This window comes from Aquarana catesbeiana, linkage group LG08 (genome assembly GCF_042186555.1).
Source record: "Aquarana catesbeiana isolate 2022-GZ linkage group LG08, ASM4218655v1, whole genome shotgun sequence".
Lineage (NCBI taxonomy): Eukaryota > Metazoa > Chordata > Amphibia > Anura > Ranidae > Aquarana > Aquarana catesbeiana.
This window is the reverse complement of record NC_133331.1, coordinates 281,707,723-281,729,115: the sequence shown is the minus strand read 5'-3', so window position 1 is coordinate 281,729,115 and position 21,393 is coordinate 281,707,723. Positions and strand designations below refer to the sequence as shown.

The 21,393-nt window shown below is 44.6% G+C and overlaps 2 protein-coding genes across 5 annotated transcripts in view; one reads left to right on the top strand and one right to left on the bottom strand.

Annotated features, from left to right (window-relative positions):
- Window positions 1-21,393, bottom strand: part of LOC141104662 (uncharacterized) — an 81,480-nt gene that overhangs the window by 6,641 nt on the left and 53,446 nt on the right. The gene's annotated exons all lie outside the window — the stretch shown is intronic.
- LOC141104640 (uncharacterized) lies at window positions 143-12,502 on the top strand. 4 transcript variants are annotated; one of them, XM_073594301.1, is made up of 6 exons: window positions 143-267; window positions 4,813-4,938; window positions 5,016-5,131; window positions 5,399-5,510; window positions 5,801-5,941; window positions 12,079-12,502. In XM_073594301.1, the coding sequence occupies exons 2-6, from the start codon at window positions 4,905-4,907 to the stop codon at window positions 12,468-12,470; spliced, it is 795 nt and encodes a 264-aa protein (XP_073450402.1). In that variant the 5' UTR covers window positions 143-267; window positions 4,813-4,904; the 3' UTR covers window positions 12,471-12,502. The 4 variants fall into 4 exon arrangements, with proteins under 4 accessions (XP_073450402.1, XP_073450404.1, XP_073450401.1 ...); XM_073594303.1 differs by having other exon boundaries at window positions 145-267; window positions 5,034-5,131; XM_073594300.1 differs by having other exon boundaries at window positions 205-376.

Sequence of the window (21,393 nt, the reverse complement as noted above, 5' to 3'; positions counted from 1 at the left end):
AAAAAGATGTCCGCTTGGCGACTTCAGACTGTAGGCTTAGTGTGGCTGAGTGCGGAGTGTACCAAGATGGCTGTGATGGAACCTCACTTCCGTTACAAAATCTGACGGGTCGCCTGATCTGATGGAACACCACCCTCTAGTGGTGGCTCTGGCTCTGCATTAAAAACCCAGCTCTTTGTCACCACCTGTGTTCTGTCAGTTTAGGTAACGGAAGTGACGTTCCCTCAGATGAATACTTACTGCGCCACTAGAGGAAGAAATGTCCAGGTAGGACCAGCGGCCATTTCGTTGTACACCAGAGGAGGACCAAGGAGAGGCAGTTTTTGCTCAAGAATCCTGATGGGGTTTCAGGCTGGAGAGTGTCTGCCCAGACAGGGTAATGAGAATAATGATTATATTCTTATTATGAGAGAAGAGGGTCCCAGCACTCTGGGGTTGATTTACTAAAACCGAAGAGTGCAAAATCTGGTGCAGGTGTGCATGGCAGCCAATCAGCTGCTAACTTCAGATTGTTCAGTTAACCACTTCAGCCCCAGAAGGTTTTACCCCCTTAATGACCAAAGCATTTTTTGTGATACGGCACTGCGTTGCTTTAACTGACAATTTCACGGTCATGCGACGTTGTACCCAAACAGAATTGACGTCCTTTTTTTCCCACAAATAGAGCTTTCTTTTGGTGGCATTTGATCACCTCTGTGGTTTTTATTTTTTGCGCTATAAACAAAAAAAGAGCGACAATTTTGAAAAAAAAAACAATATTTTTTGCTTCTTGTTATAGTAAATATCCCACATTTATTTTTAAAAAAACTAATTTCTTCATCAGTTTAAGCCGATGTATATTCTTCTCCTTTTTTTGGTAAAAAAAAATTCGCAATAAGCGTATATTGATTGGTTTGCACAAAAATTATAGCGTCTACAAAATAGGGAATAGATTTATGGCATTTTTATTATTATTATTTTTTTTACTAGTAATGGCGGTGATCTGCGATTTTTAATCGGGACTGCGAAATTGTGGTGGACAGATCGGACACTTTTGACACTTTTTTGGGACCAGTGACATTTATACAGCGATCAGAGCTAAAAATAGCCATTGATTACTGTATAGATGTCACTGACAGGGAAGGGGTTAACAGTAGGCGGTGATCAAGGGGTTAACTGTGTTCCCTATGAGTGTTTCCAACTGTGGGGGGGAGGGGCTTACTGGGACATGACAAAGATCACTGTTCACGACCACTGTCATGTCACCTGTCAGAACGAGGAAATGCCTTGTTTACATTTCCCCATTCTGACTATGTACAAGTCAATCACAAGCCGCCGGAGGACATCGCCGGGGCAATTTAGGTAACAGCGATCACAGGTCAATTGACTTCAGTATAAATCACACAAATAGGAAACATAAGGGGAATACATAGACACTGAATTTCAAAAGAGCCAACTTCCCTAAACTACAAACCTTGCTAGAAGGCATAAATTGGGATAAAATCTTATGCCATGTATACACGAGCGGACTTTTTGACCGGACTGGTCCGACGGATCGAGTCCGGCGGACTATTCCACCGTGTGTGGGCTTCATCGGTCCTGCAGCGGACTTTTTCGGTCGAAAATCTGACGAACTTTACATTTGGAACATGTTTCAAATCTTTACGTCGGAACTTCGCCGGACCCAGTTCCTATCGAAAAGTCTGCTCGTCTGTATGCTAGTCCGACGGACAAAAACCGACGCTAGGGCAGCTATTGGCTACTGGCTATCAACTTCCTTATTTTAGTCCGGTCGTACGTCATCACGTACAAATCCTTCGGACTTTGGTGTGATTGTGTGTAGGCAAGTCTGTTCATTCGGAAAGTCCGTTGGAAGTCCGTCGAAAGTCCGTCGGACCAGTCCGGTCAAAAAGTCCGCTCGTGTGTACGTGGCATTAGGAACAAAGAACACGGAGGAGAGATGGATTTGCTTTAAGAGCATATTAAATAAGGGCATTAGCCAATGCATCCCATTGGGTAATACATTTAAAAGAGCGAACAAAAGTCCTGGATGGCTTAGCTCCAATGTAAAAATGCATATAAAAGCAAAGGAGAAGGCCTTCAAAAAATACAAGGTTGAGGGATCATCATCAGCACGTTCTTTATAAAGAATGCAACAAGATATGTAAGTGTGCACTAAGGACGGCTAAGATAGAACATGAAAGACACATAGCGGAGGAGAGCAAAAAAAATCCCAAGAAATTCTTTAAGTATGTAAATAGTCAAAATGGGAGGACAGACCATATTGGCCCCATAAAGAATAAGGAAGGACATCTGGTTACAGATGGGGAGATGGCGAAGGTATTGAATTTATTCTTCTCCTCAGTCTTCACAAGGGAATCGGGGGGCTTCAGTAACCAAAACAGTGTTTATCCCCTTGACACATCACAGGAAGCACCTCCATGGTTAACAGAGGACAGAATTAAAATTAGACTTGGGAAACTTAACATTAATAAATCACCGGGACCAGATGGCTTGCACCCGAGGGTACTTAGGGAACTAAGACCTAATTTTTACTGACAGTCTACTGACTGGAATGGTACCAACTAATTGGAAAAAAGCCAATGTAGCACCAATATTTAAAAAGGGCCCAAAATACATCCCTGGGAATTACAGACCAGTTAGTCTAACATTAATCAAGAGGACTACCTATTCTCCATAAGTTTCCGACGATATAGCCGCTCCCTCCATGCCAGGACCAAACAATGGAACCACAACTTTAGCTTTGATGCTCATGACCCCTGCATGTTCCATGCTCCCAATGTCACAGGTTTATTAGAACATTACAAAGATCACAGTTCCTGTATGTTTGTAAACTCTTGGAGGGGATGATAAGAGACTATATACAAGATTTTAGTAATGAGAACGCTATCATTAGCAGTAATCAGCATGGATTCATGAAGAATCGTTCTTGCCAAACCAGTCTATTACCTTCCACCAGAAGGTCAGATCATTTTTGCCACTACCGACGTCTCCGGTAAGCTGGGAAAATGACCAGGGGGTCGTCCATAAAAGTGATCCCGTGGCAAACCCACCGCCATTACCCCTTTTATCTGAAAAAGGATCGCCTACTGTGTAAAAAATATACCAGGGTTATGGCAGCTATCTGCTGCCATAACCACGAATTATAACGTCAAAGTAATGATGTTTATATATACAGTTGGAATTGGTTAAGCTTTGACAGAAAAACCTGGAAGCTGGTTTCTATGGAGAGCTGCATCAGATTTTGCACTCTCCAGTTTTCGTAAATCGACCCCTCTGTGTGGACTGGGTGGAGGGATCATGTCACCTCCACAAATCTCCATCTCCCTGCAAGTCCCCTGACATCTAGAACATTAGATGGTTAGCTCCTCTGAGAGTAATGGTGCTTGGGCTGTATTCTGTATACACCTACATAAGTGGTTAGGAATTCAAAAGGGAGTCCTGCGTTGAAAAGCTGTATTCTGTTTCCAATCTCCAAAGTCAAATTCCTTTTTTGTTGTGTTTTATATTTTTATATATTTTTTTGTAAAATTTTTTTTATTGAGCTTTTAATAGTACATAAAACACACAAATTTGGCAACGCAGGGGCAGGGCCGCACATAAATGGTCCAAAATAAAACAATGAAAATACACATTGATAGAAAAAAACAAAACCTCAGGGAGGAATATAAGGGCAGTACATGGAAATTAAAGCTCAAACAGCATGCAGAGGAGTAAAGCATGAGTAACACATTATTGGAATCCTATATAGGGCACTGTGGCAACGCCTGAGTCTCTAATGTACATCATCCGCTACCATTGCGGCCATGGAGGCATCCTTCAGCCAGCAAGACCAAATTTTCTGGAATTTACACCCCCTATTAGTATAACGGTAAAGGGGTAGATTAGTGTTAATTAACCTCATCCAGAAGGACAATGTGGGAAGGGAGGTTTACTTCCAGCACATTGTTATTGCTTTGCGGGCATAAAACAGGACACTAACAAGAGTCCTCTTGGCCACTGTCGCAGCCGGCGGTTCTACTAGGCCAAGCAGACAATACCATAATTCAAGAGGTATAGTTATCTGTGTCATGCGACCAATCACTTCCAGTATATCTAGCCAATATTGTACTATAGCCGGACAGGCCCAAAAGATGTCAAAAAAGTCACCTGCTTGGTTTGGGCAGCGCCAGCATCTAGGGGGAAGTGAGGCAACCATCCTGTGGAGTCTGTGTGGGGTGTAATAGGCTCTATGCAAAATTTTAAATTGAAACATTTTGTCTCTGGCTGAAACGAAATGAGAGAAGGGAAAATCCCAAATCTCCATCCAGTCATCATCGTCCAGTCCAGAAATATCCACAGTACATTTCTGGCACAGAGAGGATAGCTCAGGACTGGCCGCCACAACCAGGTAACCATATCCAAAGTCCAATTCTAATCAAATGTACCAATAGACATGAAGATGATAGTGCCCTGATCCAGCCATTTTCCATCAGACTGGTCTACTATCTCAGCCACTTCTGAAACCAAGAATTGCTTCTTGTAACTATTGCAAATTTTCCACTTTAGTAGGGTGGCAGACTGTCTCACAGGGGGCTCTTCCTCTTTTTGTTTTTTTACAACAACATAAAAGAAGTTTCTGGGTTTATCAGGAAATATGGTGACCAAAGAACAGTTGGATGGTACCTGCACACCCAATATACCACTGGGGTCTACAGCCGTCCATACAGAGCTTCATACCTAGCAAACTGTGTGTGGTCTTAGGCAGATGTTTTAGAAATGTGTTTTACATTTTATTTTAATATTGACTTGGCACTGATTTCATTTCATCAGTCAATTGCAGTTTACACATTATGAAGCAGCTGTTATTCTAAGTACGGACTTGGAGATACATTGGAGAGTGTTTATAAGGACATAAGAATGCAATGATGGAGAACCGGCCGTTCCTCACATCACCTGGTAAGAGAAGAGTATTGAGGATCCCCCTAGATACACACATCCTGATATAAAGACCTGGAAACAATGTATTCAGTCAGTGTGTGCATTTCCTACAGATGGATCCAGTAACAGAAATCCCCCAGAGAGGTGTCCAAGTCCTCTGTATTCCCGGGACTCCACACAGGAACGTCACAATGCCTTTCACTGTTATCAGGTACTTAGAATAAGTCTTATGAATAGTACAGTAAATATCAGTGGTTCTAAACCATCTGGCCATGGCCACAACCTCCCTCTTTCTAAGCTTTAATTCGCAGATCTTCCAACCCCCTTCAGTTCTCTTCAGTGTCCCCTAGTCTACTGCAGATCTTCCATCCTTCCATAGTGGCCCCAATCTCCTACAGTGTCCCACACTGCCCTACAACCTGCCACAGTGCCCCCAGCACCCCTCAGTCTCCCACTTTCTCCCATTTTTATTACTTAGGATGAAAATATGATTACCATTAAAGTTGAAGTAAAAGAGGAACCAGAAGATACGTCTGTGATGGGTGGTGAGCCATGTCAGGAGGAGGCCATGCCTCCAGAGATTAGCACAGGTGAGTAATAAACACTAAATCCAGGGAAGAGTCCCAGATTCTCCTTGTTCAGTCACAACAACAATCTCTTCTTCTCCCCCCTCCTCAGTCAGTAGACAGTAATGGGGAGACAGTATGTGCCCAGTGGGGGAGTCAGGAGACATCAGCCTCTATTAGACTCCGGCTCTCCTCCTCACATCATGTCATTGTGTGTTACCAGCCAAGAGACGTGACCAGTCTCCCCCCACACACTCTCTGGGGTCTATCATACATCTCAGTACAGGGGGCTTTACTACCATCTTTATTCACAGACCCCGGAGAGACCAGAAAGACTCAAGCAGATGTCCAACCTGAGGAGGAGGAAGGAGGACATGTGAGGATTAAAGAGGAAGCACAAGAGACATTTGAAGTGGGTAATCCAGAGGAGGAAATTCTTCCAGATATCAGCACAGGTGAGTAATAAACACTAATGCTGAAATAAGTCTGTTTCCTTGTTCAGTCACAACCATCTTATCTACTTGGTTCACACTTCATAGCAAGATGAGCATTTTTTGCACTTGTTTGCGCAGCCTTCTGCCTTCAGCCCACTGGTAGAACTCATAAACATTAGGCACCCATAGAGACAAACCTTTGGATTCTCGCCTCCTAACATGTCATCGGGGGTTATTTACAAAAGGCAAATCCACTTTGCACTACAAGTGCAAAGTGCACTTGAAATTGCACTGAAAGCGCACTTGGAAGTAAAGTCGCTGTAGATCAGAGGGGGATATGCAAGGAAAATAAAAAACAGCATTTTAGCTTGCACATGATTGGATGATAAAATCAGAAGAGCTTCCCCTCATTTCAGATCTATTCCTCAGATTTACAGCGGCTGCACTTCCAAGTGCAATTTCAAGTGCAGGTTGCACTTGTAGTTTGCTCTTGTAGTGCAAAGTGGATTTGCCTTTCGTAAATAACCCCCATTGTGTGTTACCAGCCAAGAGACATGAACAGTCCCCCCCCCCACACACACACACACACACTTTCTGGGGTCTCTCAAAGCGTAGCAGCTGCAGCATACTGTATGTACACCCCTGTCCACTGCCTCTGCAGCTCAAGGGGGTAGCAGTTGGGGGGGGGGATTAAAAATGATGCACAACTGCAAGGTTTTACTCCCCCCCCCCAACCACTAGTGTGAATAAGCCCTTAGAATTCTGCTTCCATTTGATCCAGGGGGCTGCACTGTGCACTGTTTTCATACTTTACAAAGAATGAGGGTTCATTTGCTTCAAATGCATTGGCTCTTTTTTTTCAACACAAGCCAGTGAAAGGTCTTGTAAAAAATAAGGAGAATGTGAGCAGTTCACACTGGTGTGTTGTGCTGGTATGCGCTGGTTTACAGTAGGAAAAAAGTGGAGCACGTCCTACTTTTTTTCAGCGCAACACATGGTAGCACGTCAGAAAGGACCGGGACCCGCTGATCGTACGGGACGCAAGCAGAACGGCAGTCTGCCTATGTAAACAAGGCAGACTGCCTTTCTGTCAGAGGGGAAGGTACTGATTTTGTGCTAAGCAAGAACACGGTTATTTGCCTTCCTCTAGTCAAAGCACCTTCCCCACAGTGAGTAAGCACAACCTAGACGTAAGTGTAAGTTCACAGATTTTTTGTAAAGGTGAACCTACCCTTTAACCACTCCCCTACCCGGCCATAGACAAATGACGTCCACAGATGGGATCTCCCATCCTGGGTGGACGTCATATGACGGCCTGGGCTTCCCGGCCGCCTAGGGGGCGCGCGCGCGCCCGCCGCATTGCTCGGGGCCCGGTGCGTGTGCCCGGCGACCGCGATGTCCGCCGGGCACCCACGATTGCCCATTAACTGGGCCGGACCGTGGATCTGTGTGTGTAAACACACAGATCCACGTCCTGTCAGTTGTGAGGAGACCGATCTGTGTTCCCAGTACAGCGGAACACTGATCGGTCTCCTCCCCTTGTATGTTCCCGCCCCCTACAGTTAGAATCATTCCCTAGGAAACATAATTAACCCCTTGTGTCCCCCTAGTGGTTAACCCCTTCACTGCCTGTCACATTTACACAGTAATCAATGCAATTTTATAGCATTGATCGATGTATAAATGTGAATGGTCCCAAAAATGTGTCAAAAGTGTCCGATGTGTCCGCCATAATGTCGCAGTCACAAAAAAAAAATCGCGATCGCCGCTATTACTAGTAAAAAAAAAAAAATAAATATAAATGCCATAAATCTATCCCGTATTTTGTAGACGCTATAACTTTTGCGCAAACCAATCAATATACGCTTATTGCGATTTTTTTTTTACCAAAAATATGTAGAAGAATACGTATTGGCCAAAACTGAGGAAAAAATTTGTTTTTTAAAAAAAAAAATTGGGATATTTATTATAGCAAAAAGTAAAAAATATTGTTTTTTTCAAAATTGTCGCTCTTCTTTTGTTTATAGCGCAAAAAATAAAAACCGCAGAGGTGATCAAATAACACCAAAAGAAAGCTCTATTTGTGGGGAAAAAAGGACATCAATTTTTTTTGGGTACAACGTCGCACGACCGTGCAATTGTCGTTTAAAGTGCGACAGCGCTGAAAACTAAAAATTGCCCTGGGAAGGAAGGGGGTGAAAATGCCCTGTATTGAACCGGTTAAAGAATCAGTCCACCCAAAAGTGATATGTCAACAGGTGGAATATGATGAGCTTACAGACTTGGTTGTTCTATCCACTTTACAGTTTCCCTTTGCTGGTTTGAATATCTTGATCCTTTTAATAATGCCAACATATTGATCAGCCCTATGCTGAAGTAACACTATAGGTTTATTTCAAATCACTCTAAAAACTTTAATGGTCTTAGGTCAGTTTTATTTGTAGCACCCTCTACCTTAGGTAGGTAGGTGCTAGAGTAGTGTTTGTGTTTTTGCTGCCAGTGCAGGTAAATTTAGGCAGGCCTAGCTATGAGCTAGGCCTGTTTGTTTTAGAGCTGGGGGCAAGGGAGTGGTTTAGTGTAGCAGCAGGTGACTGACATGTGCCTCAGCTCTTGGGCGCCTCCTCTGTTTCAAGTGAGAACATTCTGGAAGAGAGGCAGGGCAGAGTGCTGGAGTGAGATAGGGTGTATTTGGGAGCCCTGACCAATCCCCAACTAGGATTGACAGGGGGCAGGCCTCCTATATATACCTATGGTCAGCCTGCTGGGGGAGGAGTTGTCGGGTGGAAGAACTGAGATGATGGCGTGTTAAGCTGTGGTGGCCCTTTGAGGGACCCCCTTTCTTGGGGGGGGGGGTGAGTACCTCGGGCCTGGAGCTTGGAAGCTGGGAGGAGCTTTTCTTTACACGGTCATTGAGAGGTGTCCTGGAACAGGAGCAGGAGGAAGACAGCGGGGAGCACGGCCAGGAAAGTCATTGAGGAGGGATCCATGCCAGGGTCAGTGAGTGAGAAGCACAGTGAGAAGCTCTGGGAGAGACATGCCAGGATTGGATGTGGAGCCAGATGGAGAGACTGTGGTGTCATTGAAGTCAAGTCGCTGCAGCCAGGAGGGTTGGCAGGATTTGCATCAGACGTGCTGTGAGCAGTAGTCCACGAAGTATCAGCACAATTACCTGTATCTTTGTCATCTAAAATGGTTGCTACTACAGAGGGGACTGCAGACCGCCGCCTGCAAATGGCTACTAGGAAAATGTTAGGACTTATTCAGAGTGAGGCCTAGCCATGTGCTAATGGTGACAGAAATCTAGAATTGGACAGTAGAGGCAAGCAAGTGATCTCAAGTAGTGTGCTGGAGGAGATGTGCAGTAGCAGAGACTGTCAATTTGGATTCAACTACCTTTATTTCTACTAAGAAGGATTAATCCTTTGGCACCCCATGTCCCTTTTCCCCCATCCAAGTCTAATCCCCTAATAAAAACAACAAAAAAAAGCAAGAGACTGTTCATTGACTGGAGAAAGTGTGCCTAAAATGGATGTCTGACCAAGCAGGGTGATGTGTGGATGCTGAAACACGCAGCGACCCCACTGGGGGCACTGCTACATATTTGAAACCTGAGTTGAGTAAAATCATGTTTTTTACAAAATCAGTACAAGTAACATCACCTACCTAAGTTTTTCATTGTGCTTATGTCGGCTGTAACAGCTGAAATCCTCTGCTCACCTCCCATACCCTGCTGCTGTAATATTCCAGTGCTGCAGGAGTTAATAGAGTCGGGGGACCTATCACATGCACTCTTCAAGAGTGCCCACTATGCCCGTCTTTTCTGCCACCTTTTTCTCCATTCATTCTATGAATGAAAAACAATCTATGACTGGAGGACAGGCAGATGAATAAAAGATCCATCTCCTCTATTCATAGATTGTTTTTCATTCATATAATAAGCTATAGTACAGCTTCTATGAATGGAGGAGAGGGGTGGAAAGGGTGGGCATAGTCACCTCTCCTGATCAGTATATACAACAGGTCCCTCGGCACTATTAACTCCTGCAGCACCAGAGGATTACTGCTGTGGGTGCAGAGGACAAAGGCAGCACTTCAGTGTAAATGTAAGTAACATTCCTTGCGCTGATTTAAAAAAAAAAAAAACAACATTTGTTTCCTACAAAAAAGCTTATAATACGTTTTTACAATATTTACAATAAATATATACATACAAATGAAAAAAGAGGGATGCATTATCTAAATTATGCAAAAATTCTTTACTTCCCAGTCAAAATTTTGTAATGAATTTTTTGCATCATTTGGATATCGCATCTCTTTTTTTTTTTATTTATATTGTTTTGTCGGAATAGTGGGAGCCCGCTTTGATGTGGAGGATCGATTAGTACATGAAACAAAGTGTGACTTACTTTCTTTATAGTATGTGTGGGTAATTTTATATATATATATACACGCACACATACATACAACATACATACAGTATCTCACAAAAGTGAGTACACCCCTCCCATTTTTGTAAATATTTTATTCTATCTTTTCATGTGACAACACTGAAGAAATGACACTTTTCTACAATGTAACGTAGTGAGTGGACAGCTTGTATAACAGTGTAAATTTGCCATCCCCTCAAAATAACTCAACACACAGCCATTAATGTCTAAACTGCTGGCAACAAAAGTGAGTACACCCCTAAGTAAAAATTTCCAAATTGGGCCCAATTACCCATTTTCCCTCCCCGGTGTCATGTGACTCGTTAGTGTTACAAGGTCTCAGGTGTGAATGGGGAGCAGGTGTGTTAAATTTGGTGTTATCGCTCTCACTCTTTCATACTGGTCACTGGAGTTTCAACATGACACCTCATGACAAAGAACTCTCTGAGGACCTGAAAAAAAGAATTGTTGCTCTACATAAAGATGGCCTAGGCTATAAGAAGATTGCCAAGACCCTGAAACTAGCTGCAGCACAGTGGCCAAGACCATACAGCGTTTCAACAGGACAGGTTCCACTCAGAACAGGCCTCGTCATGGTCAACCAAAGAAGTTGAGTGCACAGAGGTTGTCTTTGGGAAATAGACATATGAGTGCTGCCAGCATTGCTGCAGAGGTTGAAGGGGTGGGGGTAAGCCTGTCAGTGCTCAGACCATACGCCGCACACTGCATCAAATTGGTTTTAATGGCTTCTAAAGATGATGCACAAGAAAGCCCGCAGTTTGCAGAAGACAAGCAGACTAAGGACATGGATTTCTGGAACCATGTCCTGTGGTCTGATGAGACCAAGATAAACGTATTTGGTTCAGATGGTGTCAAGCGTGTGTGGTGGCAACCAGGTGAGGAGTACAAAGACAAGTATATCTTGCCTACAGTCAAACATGGTGGTGGGAGTGTCATAGTCTGGGGCTGCATGAGTGCTGCTGGCACTGGGAAGCTACAGTTCATTGAGGGAACCATGAATGCCAACATGTACTGTGACATACTGAAGCAGAGCATGATCCCCTCCCTTCAGAGACTGGGCCGCAGGGCAGTATTCCAACATGACAACAACCCCAGAAACACCTCCAAGACGACCACTGCCTTGCTAAAGAAGCTGAGGGGAAAGGTGATGGAGTGGCCAAGCATATCTCCAGACCTAAACCCTACTGAACATCTGTGGGGCCTCCTCAAACGGAAGGTGGAGGAGCTCAAGGTCTCTAACATTCACCAGCTCCATGATGTTGTTATAGAGGAGTGGAAGAGGACTCCAGTGGCAACCTGTAAAGCTCTGGTGAACTCCATGCCCAAGAGGGTTAAGGCAGTGTTGGAAAATAATGGTGGCCATGCAAAATATTGACACTTTGTGCCCAATTTGAACATTTTTACTTAGGGGTGTACTCACTTTTGTTGCCAGTGGTTTAGACATTAATGGCTGTGTGTTGAGTTATTTTGAGCGGACAGCTAATTTACACTGTTATACAAGCTGTACACTCACTACTTTACATTGTAGCAAAGTGTTATTTCTTCTGTGTTGTCACATGAAAAGATATAATAAAATATTTACAAAAATGGGAGGGGTGTACTCACTTTTGTGAGATAGTGTGTGTGTGTGTGTATATTTTTTATTTTTTACATATTTATTAATTCAAAAGTAAAAGCAATTGCCTGACAAGAACACAATTTGTCTTATAGCTGTGAAAAGAAAACCTAAGGAACATTCCAGAGAACTGAGAGATAAAGTAATAGAATTGCATACTTCAGGAAGTGGGTACAAAACGATATCCAAGTGTCTACATGTTCCAGTGTATACCGTTCGTTCCATCGTAAAGAAGTGGCAGGTCCATCAGACCACCGAGACGCTGCCTAGAAAAGGTCGCCCCTCAAAACTGTCAGAGCAAACCAGAAGAAGGCTTGTGAGGGAAGCCACTGAGAGACCATCTGTCACTTTGAAGGAGCTACAAAAGACGGTGATTGAGTCCGGAGTAAAGGTGCACAAGACAACCATATCAAGAGCTCTGAATAAGACTGGCCTACTGCTCTCGAAAAAGCACGGGTTCAGTATTGCAGTGGATGGCAATGGCTGACTATAATAAAGTGGTTAAAAAGGGACACTAAACTCTGGTTTAAAAAGAAAAAAAAAAATCTATTCTAAATTATGCATACTTAAAGCGGTAGTAAACCGCTGAAAAAAAAAGAAAACCTGCAAGACAATAGCATAATATTTTGAAATACTTACCTTAGAACGAAGCCCCCACAGCAGTGCCCGGTCACTACTGAGGGGGCTGACATGTTCCCTCTACATTTATTCTGGGTTCGCTCCGGGACTGTGAATGGCTGGAGCCACAATTACGTCACTCCCGTGCATGCGCGTGGATGCCCTGCATTTCGGCAAGGAGCTCTGGAGTTCCGGCACGATACGCCGGACCTTCAGAGTGCATGTGCCGCTGATGTCAGCGGCTGCATGCAGGGTGAATATCTCCTAAACCGTGCAGGTTTAGGAGATATTCATTTTACCTACAGGCAAGCCTTATTATAGGCCTACCTGTAGGTACAAATCACCAAGCGGGCAATACAACTGCTTTAACTCAGACAAGTTTCTTCTCTTGCTCTCAGCCTCCTCTATATTCCTTCTTTAATTTGCTGCTGTGATCCGACTTCCTGTTAGATGATGGCTTCGTTCTCCAGGGCTGGATTAAGAACATCATGGGCCTGGTGCTGAGGATTATGGTGGGGCTTTTTATAAAAAAAATAAAATAAATGAATAAAAATAATGAAAAATGCAAACAATTTGTTGTTATAACAAATTAAATTAAATAGAGAGAGGGAGGATGAGAGAGAAATAAAGGGGATGAGAGAGGGGTGAGGGGTAAGGGAGGGAGGATGAGAGAGAGAGGATGCACATGCATGGAAGTGAGAGCAACACAGCCCGGCCAAGGCAAGTGACTGAAGGCACAGAACCCGGAAGGAAGACTGGGTGAAGATGGAAGCACCCGGGACCCACTGGATTATGCTGTGCATACTTGTACATTATGGCGTAACCTACCTCAGGGCCTCTAAAAAGTAGTAATGTTAGCGAGGTTTACTACCGCTTTAATATCACAGGATCCCAGGAGCCTCTCATGGGGCCGCCCGGTGGCCCTTGGGCAGTGCCAACATTTCAAAAATATTTTAAGGGACACTTTTTTTTCCAGTGGTATATTTAGAGTAGCTGACATCCCCTATGTTCCTCTATACATCACAGTAGTAATCACAAAATTAAATTAGTACTAATAATGAGCAGAACAAATATGAGGACTGAGATTTCCTTTAGTTGAACTAACAAAAGTGTGCCCATTCTGGAGCTGATAACATTGAGGATATTCAATATAATTTTAAAGAACTGTTTTTGTGGGTAAGAGGCATAGGGGAGGAGTATGGATGGTATAAAAGTGGGAAGTATGTGCAGGTGAGGGAGAGGAATGTGGAGGGTATAACAGTGGACACTATCTACAGGAGAGGAGTGTGGAAGGTATGGCAGTGGGCACTATGTACAGGAGAGCAGTGTGGGGGTATGACAGTGGGCAGTATGCACAGCAGAGGGGTGTGGGGGGTATGACAGTGGGTAGTGTGCACAGCAGAGGAGCGTGAAGGGTTGACAGTGGGCACTATGTACAGGAGAGGAGTGTGGAGGGTATGCCAGTGGGCAGTATGTACAGGAGAGGAGCGTGGAGGGTATGATGGGGGCAGTATGTACTTGTATGTACAGGAGAGGAGTGTGGAGGGTATTATCAGGGCAGTATGTACAGGAGAGGAGTGTGGAAGGTATTATCGGGGCAGTATGTAAGGAGAAGTGTGTAGAGAGAACGATAGTTGGCAGTATGTACAGGAGAGGAGTGTGGAGGGTATGACAGTGGGCAGTATGTACAGGAGAGAAGTGTGGAGGGTATCACAGTGGGCGGTATGTACAGGAGAGGAGTGTGGATGGTATGATACTGAGCAGTAAGTACAGGAGACAAGTCTGGAGGGTAAGACAGTGGGCAGTATATACAGGAGATGAGTGTGGAGGGCAAGACAGTGGGCAATATGTACAGGAGAAGAGTGTGGAGGATATGACAGTGGGCAGTATGTACAGGAGAGGAGTGTGGAGGGTATGACAGTGGGCAGTATGTACAGGAGACAAGTGTGGAGGGCAAGACAGTGGGCAATATGTACAGGAGAAGAGTGTGGAGGATATGACAGTGGGCAGTATGTACAGGAGAGGAATGTGGAGGCTATGACAATGGGCAGTATGTACAGGAGAGGAGTGTGGAGGGTATGACAGTGGGCAGTATGTACAAGAGAGAAGTGTGGAGGGTATGACAGTGGGCAGTATGTACAGGAGAGGAGTGTGGAGGGTATGACAGTGGGCACTATGTACAGGTGAGGAGGATGAAGGGATCTGGGAAGGAAAAATTAAGCAGAGACCAGCCATAGTCGAACAACCAGCCTGTCAGGTTTTTCCCAAAACAATCAGTGCTGCCAGCTATAGTTAGCAACACTGATGATTGTCTTGTGTGGATAGGGAAGGCTCCCCACTGACAGAACACAATAACACTGCAGGAGTGATTCCCCCATCCACAGGTCAGCAGGTGGGAGGGTGTGTGTGGGGACAGGCTGGGGAGAGAGGTCTGTCAGCAGGGGGGTGTGAGGTGGTCATGGAGGGATATCAATCAGCAGGTGGAGGGGGGGGGGAGTAACTGGGAGTGATATCTTTTGGAGTAGGGTCTGTCCTCTACAGGTTGGGAAATGGTCACCTGTGATATAAGTTGAAGAGAGGTGGCTAACATGGGAAGTGGCTGGGGAGTGACCTGGTTGATGGTGAGTGTGAAATGGATGATGTGTTTCACATTTCTTTCACATTTGTGGTAATGCTTACTGTCCTCTTAAAAGTGATCAGTGTTGTATTGCTTTTCAGCGAGTGGTATAGCAGCAGCTGACAGGCATTCATAAGGTGCTACTGCCACCTCTTTTTTTTTTACATCGCTGAAAGGTAGTTTTACAGTGTAGGACTATGCTGCTATTGCGAGTGGCCGCATTGAAATCAATAGGCGAGTTTGATGGGCGGTGCTGCCTGTCAAACTCTGCAGGCTCCAAGCTGTCCATTGAGCTCGGTGCCTCTGACGAGAAGTGAAGAGAGGCTCTGTGAGTTCATCATCTCAGTCTGCTGCAAACAGAGTGTGCCAGCTTGTATTTAAACTGGCCGCTCTGTATGTAGCTTCTGAAAGGCTGCGCAAGGAGCCCCTTATCACCGTAGCCATAGGTGATAGGAGCCCCACATTTTGATCTGTAGTGGGCTGGACCTTCAGCTACCTACCCCCCAAATTATAGATTATTAATCTATGTGGCCCCTGGTCGCCGAGCCACAATCCTCAAAGTCAATCTTTTTTTTTTTTTTTCCTGTGATTTTTTTTTTTAAATGGGCCTATCTTAAGGTAAGGGGCCCGGAGCTGCAGCTCCAATAGCCCCTATGTTAATCCAGTCCTGTCTCTATGATACTATTGTATGATGGAACATAGACACCCTCTCTTGCTTTTTCCTGAAATGGACTATAGGACTTGGTTTCCACAGTTCAGTTGTGCCTACTTGTCCAAAATACAAACTTGTTGTAATTACAATAAAGGAGAAAAAGAAAAGGAAAGGGTGAAGAGGCCCCTCATTGGTGGCCTGGAAAAAGTGTCAGGAAAGAGGCGACAGGCCCCAAGATGAAGACACAAATTCCCATGAACAGGGAACTTCACCAGTTCAATCAACCACAGTGCTGCATATACTGGATATCGAATTAAGGCACTGGTGGTCTCAAACAACCTATTATCTGTTTAGTTTTTTATATACTGTGTGTGTATGTATATATATATACACACACCCTATATTACCAAAAGTATTGTGACCCCGGTCCTTCCATGAACATGAAATCCCAGTCCATAGGGTTCAATATTGAGTTGGCCCACCCTTTGCAGCTATAACAGCTTCAACTCTTCTGGGAAGGCTGTCCACAAGGTTTAGGAGTGTGTCTATGGGAATGTTTGACCATTCTTCCAGATGCGCATTTGTTTAAACTTTCTTTATTAATTTTCCTTCAAGACATAACATACATAATACAACACAAACAAGGTCTCAATATATCATATTACACAGAAAAATAACGTCCTTCACATATTTTAAAAACCAAGCATTAAAACCTGTTTTCCCTAAAGCTTGGAGATCCTCATCCCCCCTCACCTGTATCTACCCCAAAAATCCCACATTGTTTCTCTTCACTCTGGCAGCACTCCCCCGCATGAAGGGGAGGGGGAGGAGGTGGGGTCACAGATGGGCAGCTTTCCAAAGCATACCCATCCATTCACCTGGCCCCTCTCTCTCCCGAGGTATACATGTCTCAAACCCTCCAAGGAAGGAGCAATCAGATTGAGATAGAGGGGAGAGATGGAGAGGGAAAGAGAAGAGAGGAGAGAGAAAAAAAAACACACACGACACCCCCCTACACCCCTTTCACCCTGCACCCCCCCCAATCCCTAGTGACATCCCTCCCTTCCTATATACCCCACATTGTTTTTAATTGTGTGGCTCTAATCGTGTCAATAGAGGGACCCCTTATATAAATACTCCTGTGCTCAAAATATACATGTGTCTCTAATAGGGGGGAAAGTCACCCCCCAACCTCCACCCCAGTTACCCACCCCGTCTACCTTTTATAGGTCATTTGCTCCCGTGTATCTTGGGAAGATATACTTGCGTGCACTTCTGCATCCTTAATGTATAGGGTGATAAAAAAATAAATAAAAATAAAAAAACCCCACACTCCCACCTACACCCCTTCCACCTTACACACCCCTCCCATCTCCCAGTCCCTAGTGCCATCCCTCCCTTCCTATATAGCCCACATTATTTTAAATTGTGTAACACAAATCGTGTCAGTAGGAGAACCCCTTTGTATTAGATACTCCTGTGCTCACAATATACATGTGTCTCTAAGGGGAGGGGGGGGATCGCCCCCCAACCTCCACCCCAGTTACCTACCCCTCCTGTGTATCTTAGCAAGACATGCTTGCGTGCAATTCTATATCCTTAATGTATACAGTGATTCTAAAAAAAAAAGAAGGGGGGGGGGAGCCAACAACCCACTCTCTTCTCTCTCCCCCCTCCTCGAGGCTACGCCTCAATCTCTCATATTGTTCAAATAAATCTCCGACTGCTTGAACTCATTCCATCCCTTCCATATTTTATTGAATCTTGGTCTGCAGTCATTTTGTAAGGATATCAGTTCCTCCATCTGTCTGACTTTATCCACCTCCCTTAACCACTCCTTTACTGATGGGATTTTTTTTTTATATCCATTGTTTCGGTGTTAGAGCTTTCGCACCATTCAATAGATATGGGGTTATTGTTGTTCTATATTTTATTATTATTATTATTATACAGGATTTATATAGCGCCAACAGTTTACGTAGCGCTTTACAACTTGAGGGTAGACAGTACAAATACAATACACTTTAATATAGTAGGAATCAGAGGGCCCTGCTCCTTAGAGCTTACAATCTAAGAGGAAAGGTCAAGAGATACAAGAGATAATAACTGTGGGTGATGTGCTGATTGAGAAGATAAATGTAAAGTTGTTAGGTGGGGGCCAGATAGGCTTCTCTGAAGAGATGAGTTTTCAGGGATCGTCTGAAAGTGGATAAAGTAGGAGAAAATCGGACGGATTGGGGTAGAGCATTCCAGAGGATGGGAGAGGCTCTTGAGAAGTCCTGAAGGCGAGCATGGGATGAGGTGACAAGGGAGTTTGAGAGCAGGAGGTCTTGGGAGGAGCGAAGAGAACGATTAGGTTGGTATTTTGTGACTAGGTTAGAGATGTAGCTGGGGGCCAGGTTGTGGATGGCTTTGTAAGTTATAGTTGGTATCTTGAATTTAATTTGGTGACTGAGTGGCAGCCAATGGAGGGATTGGCAGAGGGGTGTAGCAGACACTGAGCGGTTTGTGAGGTGGATGAGCCTGGCAGCAGCGTTCATGATGGACTGAAGTGGGGATAGCCTATTTAGAGGTAAACCAATGAGGAGGGAGTTGCAGTAGTCGAGGCGGGAGATGACCAGGGAGTGGATTAGAAGCTTTGTGGTGACATTGGTTAGGAAGGGGCGTATCTTGGAGATGTTGCGGAGATTGAGGTGGCAAGTTTTGGATAGTGATAGAATGTGGGGTCGAAAGGTTAGTTCAGAGTACAGGATTACACCTAGGACCTTGGCGTGGGGAGATGGGTTGATAGTTGAGCCATTGATATTGACAGAGAAATCAGGGGAAGTGGCACCTGAGGGAGGAAATATCATGAGCTCGGTTTTGGATAGGTTGAGTTTGAGGAAGTGATGTGACATCCAGGCTGATATGTCTGCTAGTAAGTTGGTAATGCGTGAGGAGACAGATGGAGAGAGCTGGGGGGTGGAGAGATAGATTCGGGTGTCATCAGCGTAGAGATGATATTTAAAGCCGTGGGAGGCAATCAACTGACCCAAGGAGGTGGTGTAGATTGAGAAAAGGAGAGGTCCAAGAACAGAACCTTGGGGGGCCCCAACGGAGAAAGGAAGAGGAGAGGAGGAAGTAGAGTTGTAAGTGACACTGAAGGAGCGGTGGGATAGGTAGGATGAGAACCAGCAGAGTACAGTCACGGAGACCAAAGGAGTGGAGTTTTTTGAAGAGGAGGGGGTGGTCCACTGTGTCAAAGGCAGCAGAGAGATCCAGGAGAAGTAGTACAGAATAGTGTCCACTGGTTTTAGCCATTAGTAGGTAATTTGAGAGTTTAAGGAGAGCCGTTTCCGTGGAGTGTTGAGGGCGAAAACCGGACTGAAGGGGATCAAGAAGTTTATTCATGGTCAGATGGTCGCTTAGTCGGTTGTAGACCAGTCTTTCAAGAAGTTTGAAGGAGAAGGAGAGTAAGGAGATGGGACGTAAGTTGTTGAGATTGGTGGGGTCCAGTGAGGGCTTTTTAAGTATAGGGGTGACTTGCGCATGTTTTAGAGTGTTTGGGAAGATGCCACAAGAGAGGGAGAGGTTGAAAATGTGAGTTAGAGAGTGTAGAATCGAGTCAGAGGGTAAGCGTAGCATTTGCGAGGGAGCAGGATCCAGGGGGCAGATGGTTAGATGAGTGTTAGATAAAAGTTTAGCAACCTCAGTAATAGTAGCAGGGTTGAATGAGGGAAGTAATGATTGTATCTGTGGACATGAGGTGTTGCATGGGGGAAGTTTTTGCGCATTAGCGATCTCCTCATGAATTGTATCAATCTTAGTTTTGAAGTGATTGGCAATCTCCTGGGCAGTGAGTGAGTTGGTGGGTGGAGGCAGTGGAGAACAGAGTAGAGTGTTGAAGGTAGAGAAGAGTTGACGTGGACTTGATGAGAAGGTGTTAATGAGTGCGATAAAGTAGGTCTATTTGGCAGTGTGAAGGCAGGAATAGTATTTTAAGAGGGCAGATTTATATTGTGTGAAATCTTCCTGGATCTTAGTCTTATGCCACAGGCGCTCAAGAGCAAGGCTACGTTTTTCATATTTTTTCCTTGATTCCCCTGTGGTGTGAAACAAACACCACCAGGGATCCTGTTTAACCTCTGCTCCACTGATCTTTTCTATCATTTTCAATATCTTCCTACAGAATGATTGTATCAAGGGGCAGTGCCACCATATATGGGCATGTGTTCCCTCCATCCTGCATTCTCTCCAACACAATGGTGATGTCTCTTGATTTATCCTATGGAGTTTCACTGGGACATAGTACCATTTAATTAAAAGCTTGTAGTTTATCTCTTTTACTTTCACATCTGTTGATGTGGAATGTACGTAATCTAAGGTTTTCCCTTCCATTTGTTCTGGTATCATTTTATTTAACTCTGTTTTCCAACTCTCTAGAGGGCCTAGTGACTCAGACCCTAGTGGAGATGACAATATCCCGTATATATTCGATATCCCATGCCCACTTATTCCTCCCTGGTCAATAAGTCTTTCCCATGGATTCAGCTCTCTCATAGAGCGTAGGGGTTTCGGAAGGGCACTTACAAAATGTTAAAGTTGCCTGCATCTCCATACATCCCATGGTATAACCCCGTATTTCTCTCATAATTCAGAGATTGAGCACAAGACATTCCCTTTTGGGACATCTTTCAATTTTAAGCTATCCGAAGATGTCCACCTCAGGTACAGCTCGTTTTCTCTTCCAGGCGGGAAATAATCTGTACCCGAGAGGGGCATCAACGGGCTGTTATATTGCCATGTGCTTATTTTGCACAGCTTATCCCACATTCTAAGGGTTTCTTTTGTAATTGGCGTTATATCCTTAGTAAGGCCCCTATGTTGCTTTGGTACTCAGATTGTTTGTCCCAGGCCTACTTTGCTCAGGCTTTCTTCCAGAGCTACCAATTTTTTCTGTGAGACACCATGAATCCAATCAATTGTCCTCCGTAATACTGCTGCCTCATGGTATCTCTTAAAGTCTAGCAAATAAAGGCCTCACCTGTGTCTAGGCCTAGTCAAAATTTCAGCCGGGCCACGGGGCTTCTTGTCTTTCCATATAGATCTCCTAACCACCATTCCTAGGGCTTTAAAGTAACTTTCCAGAATGTTTATCAGGAGGGTTTGGAATAGGGCTGTGGAAATTAACTATTAATTCCTCGATTAATCGATTAATTTTTTTGATCAATCAAAATTCTTTTGATCGGTACTCACCTTTCCGCTGGCTTCCGGGTCTTCGAGGAGTTCCGTCGGAGATCCGGTGACGTCACGGACATCGACGTTGCATTCCACCGGCATCATTTCCGGCTGATGCGTCATCACGGAGGTTTGTCCCTCCGTGATTGCCGTCATTTGCTGTCTAGCCATTAGGAAGTGTTAGGCGATGAGGCGTAGGCGCTGTGCGTGTTGCGCTCCACCGACCTTGCTTCCTGTTGACACACCACCCAGGGGGTTTGGTCTTCCTGGACTGCTGAGACCTGGGGAGCTAAAACAGCGGTGTAC

Excerpts from the sequence above, each read along its gene's own strand:
- LOC141104640 (XM_073594301.1), top strand. The coding sequence starts at position 4,905 with ATGATGGAGAACCGGCCGTTCCTCACATCACCTG. Across the intron at positions 4,939-5,015 it reads GCCGTTCCTCACATCACCTG|TGTGTGCATTTCCTACAGAT; the intron begins GTAAGAGAAGAG and ends GTATTCAGTCAG. Across the intron at positions 5,942-12,078 it reads TCTTCCAGATATCAGCACAG|CTGTGAAAAGAAAACCTAAG; the intron begins GTGAGTAATAAA and ends TTTGTCTTATAG.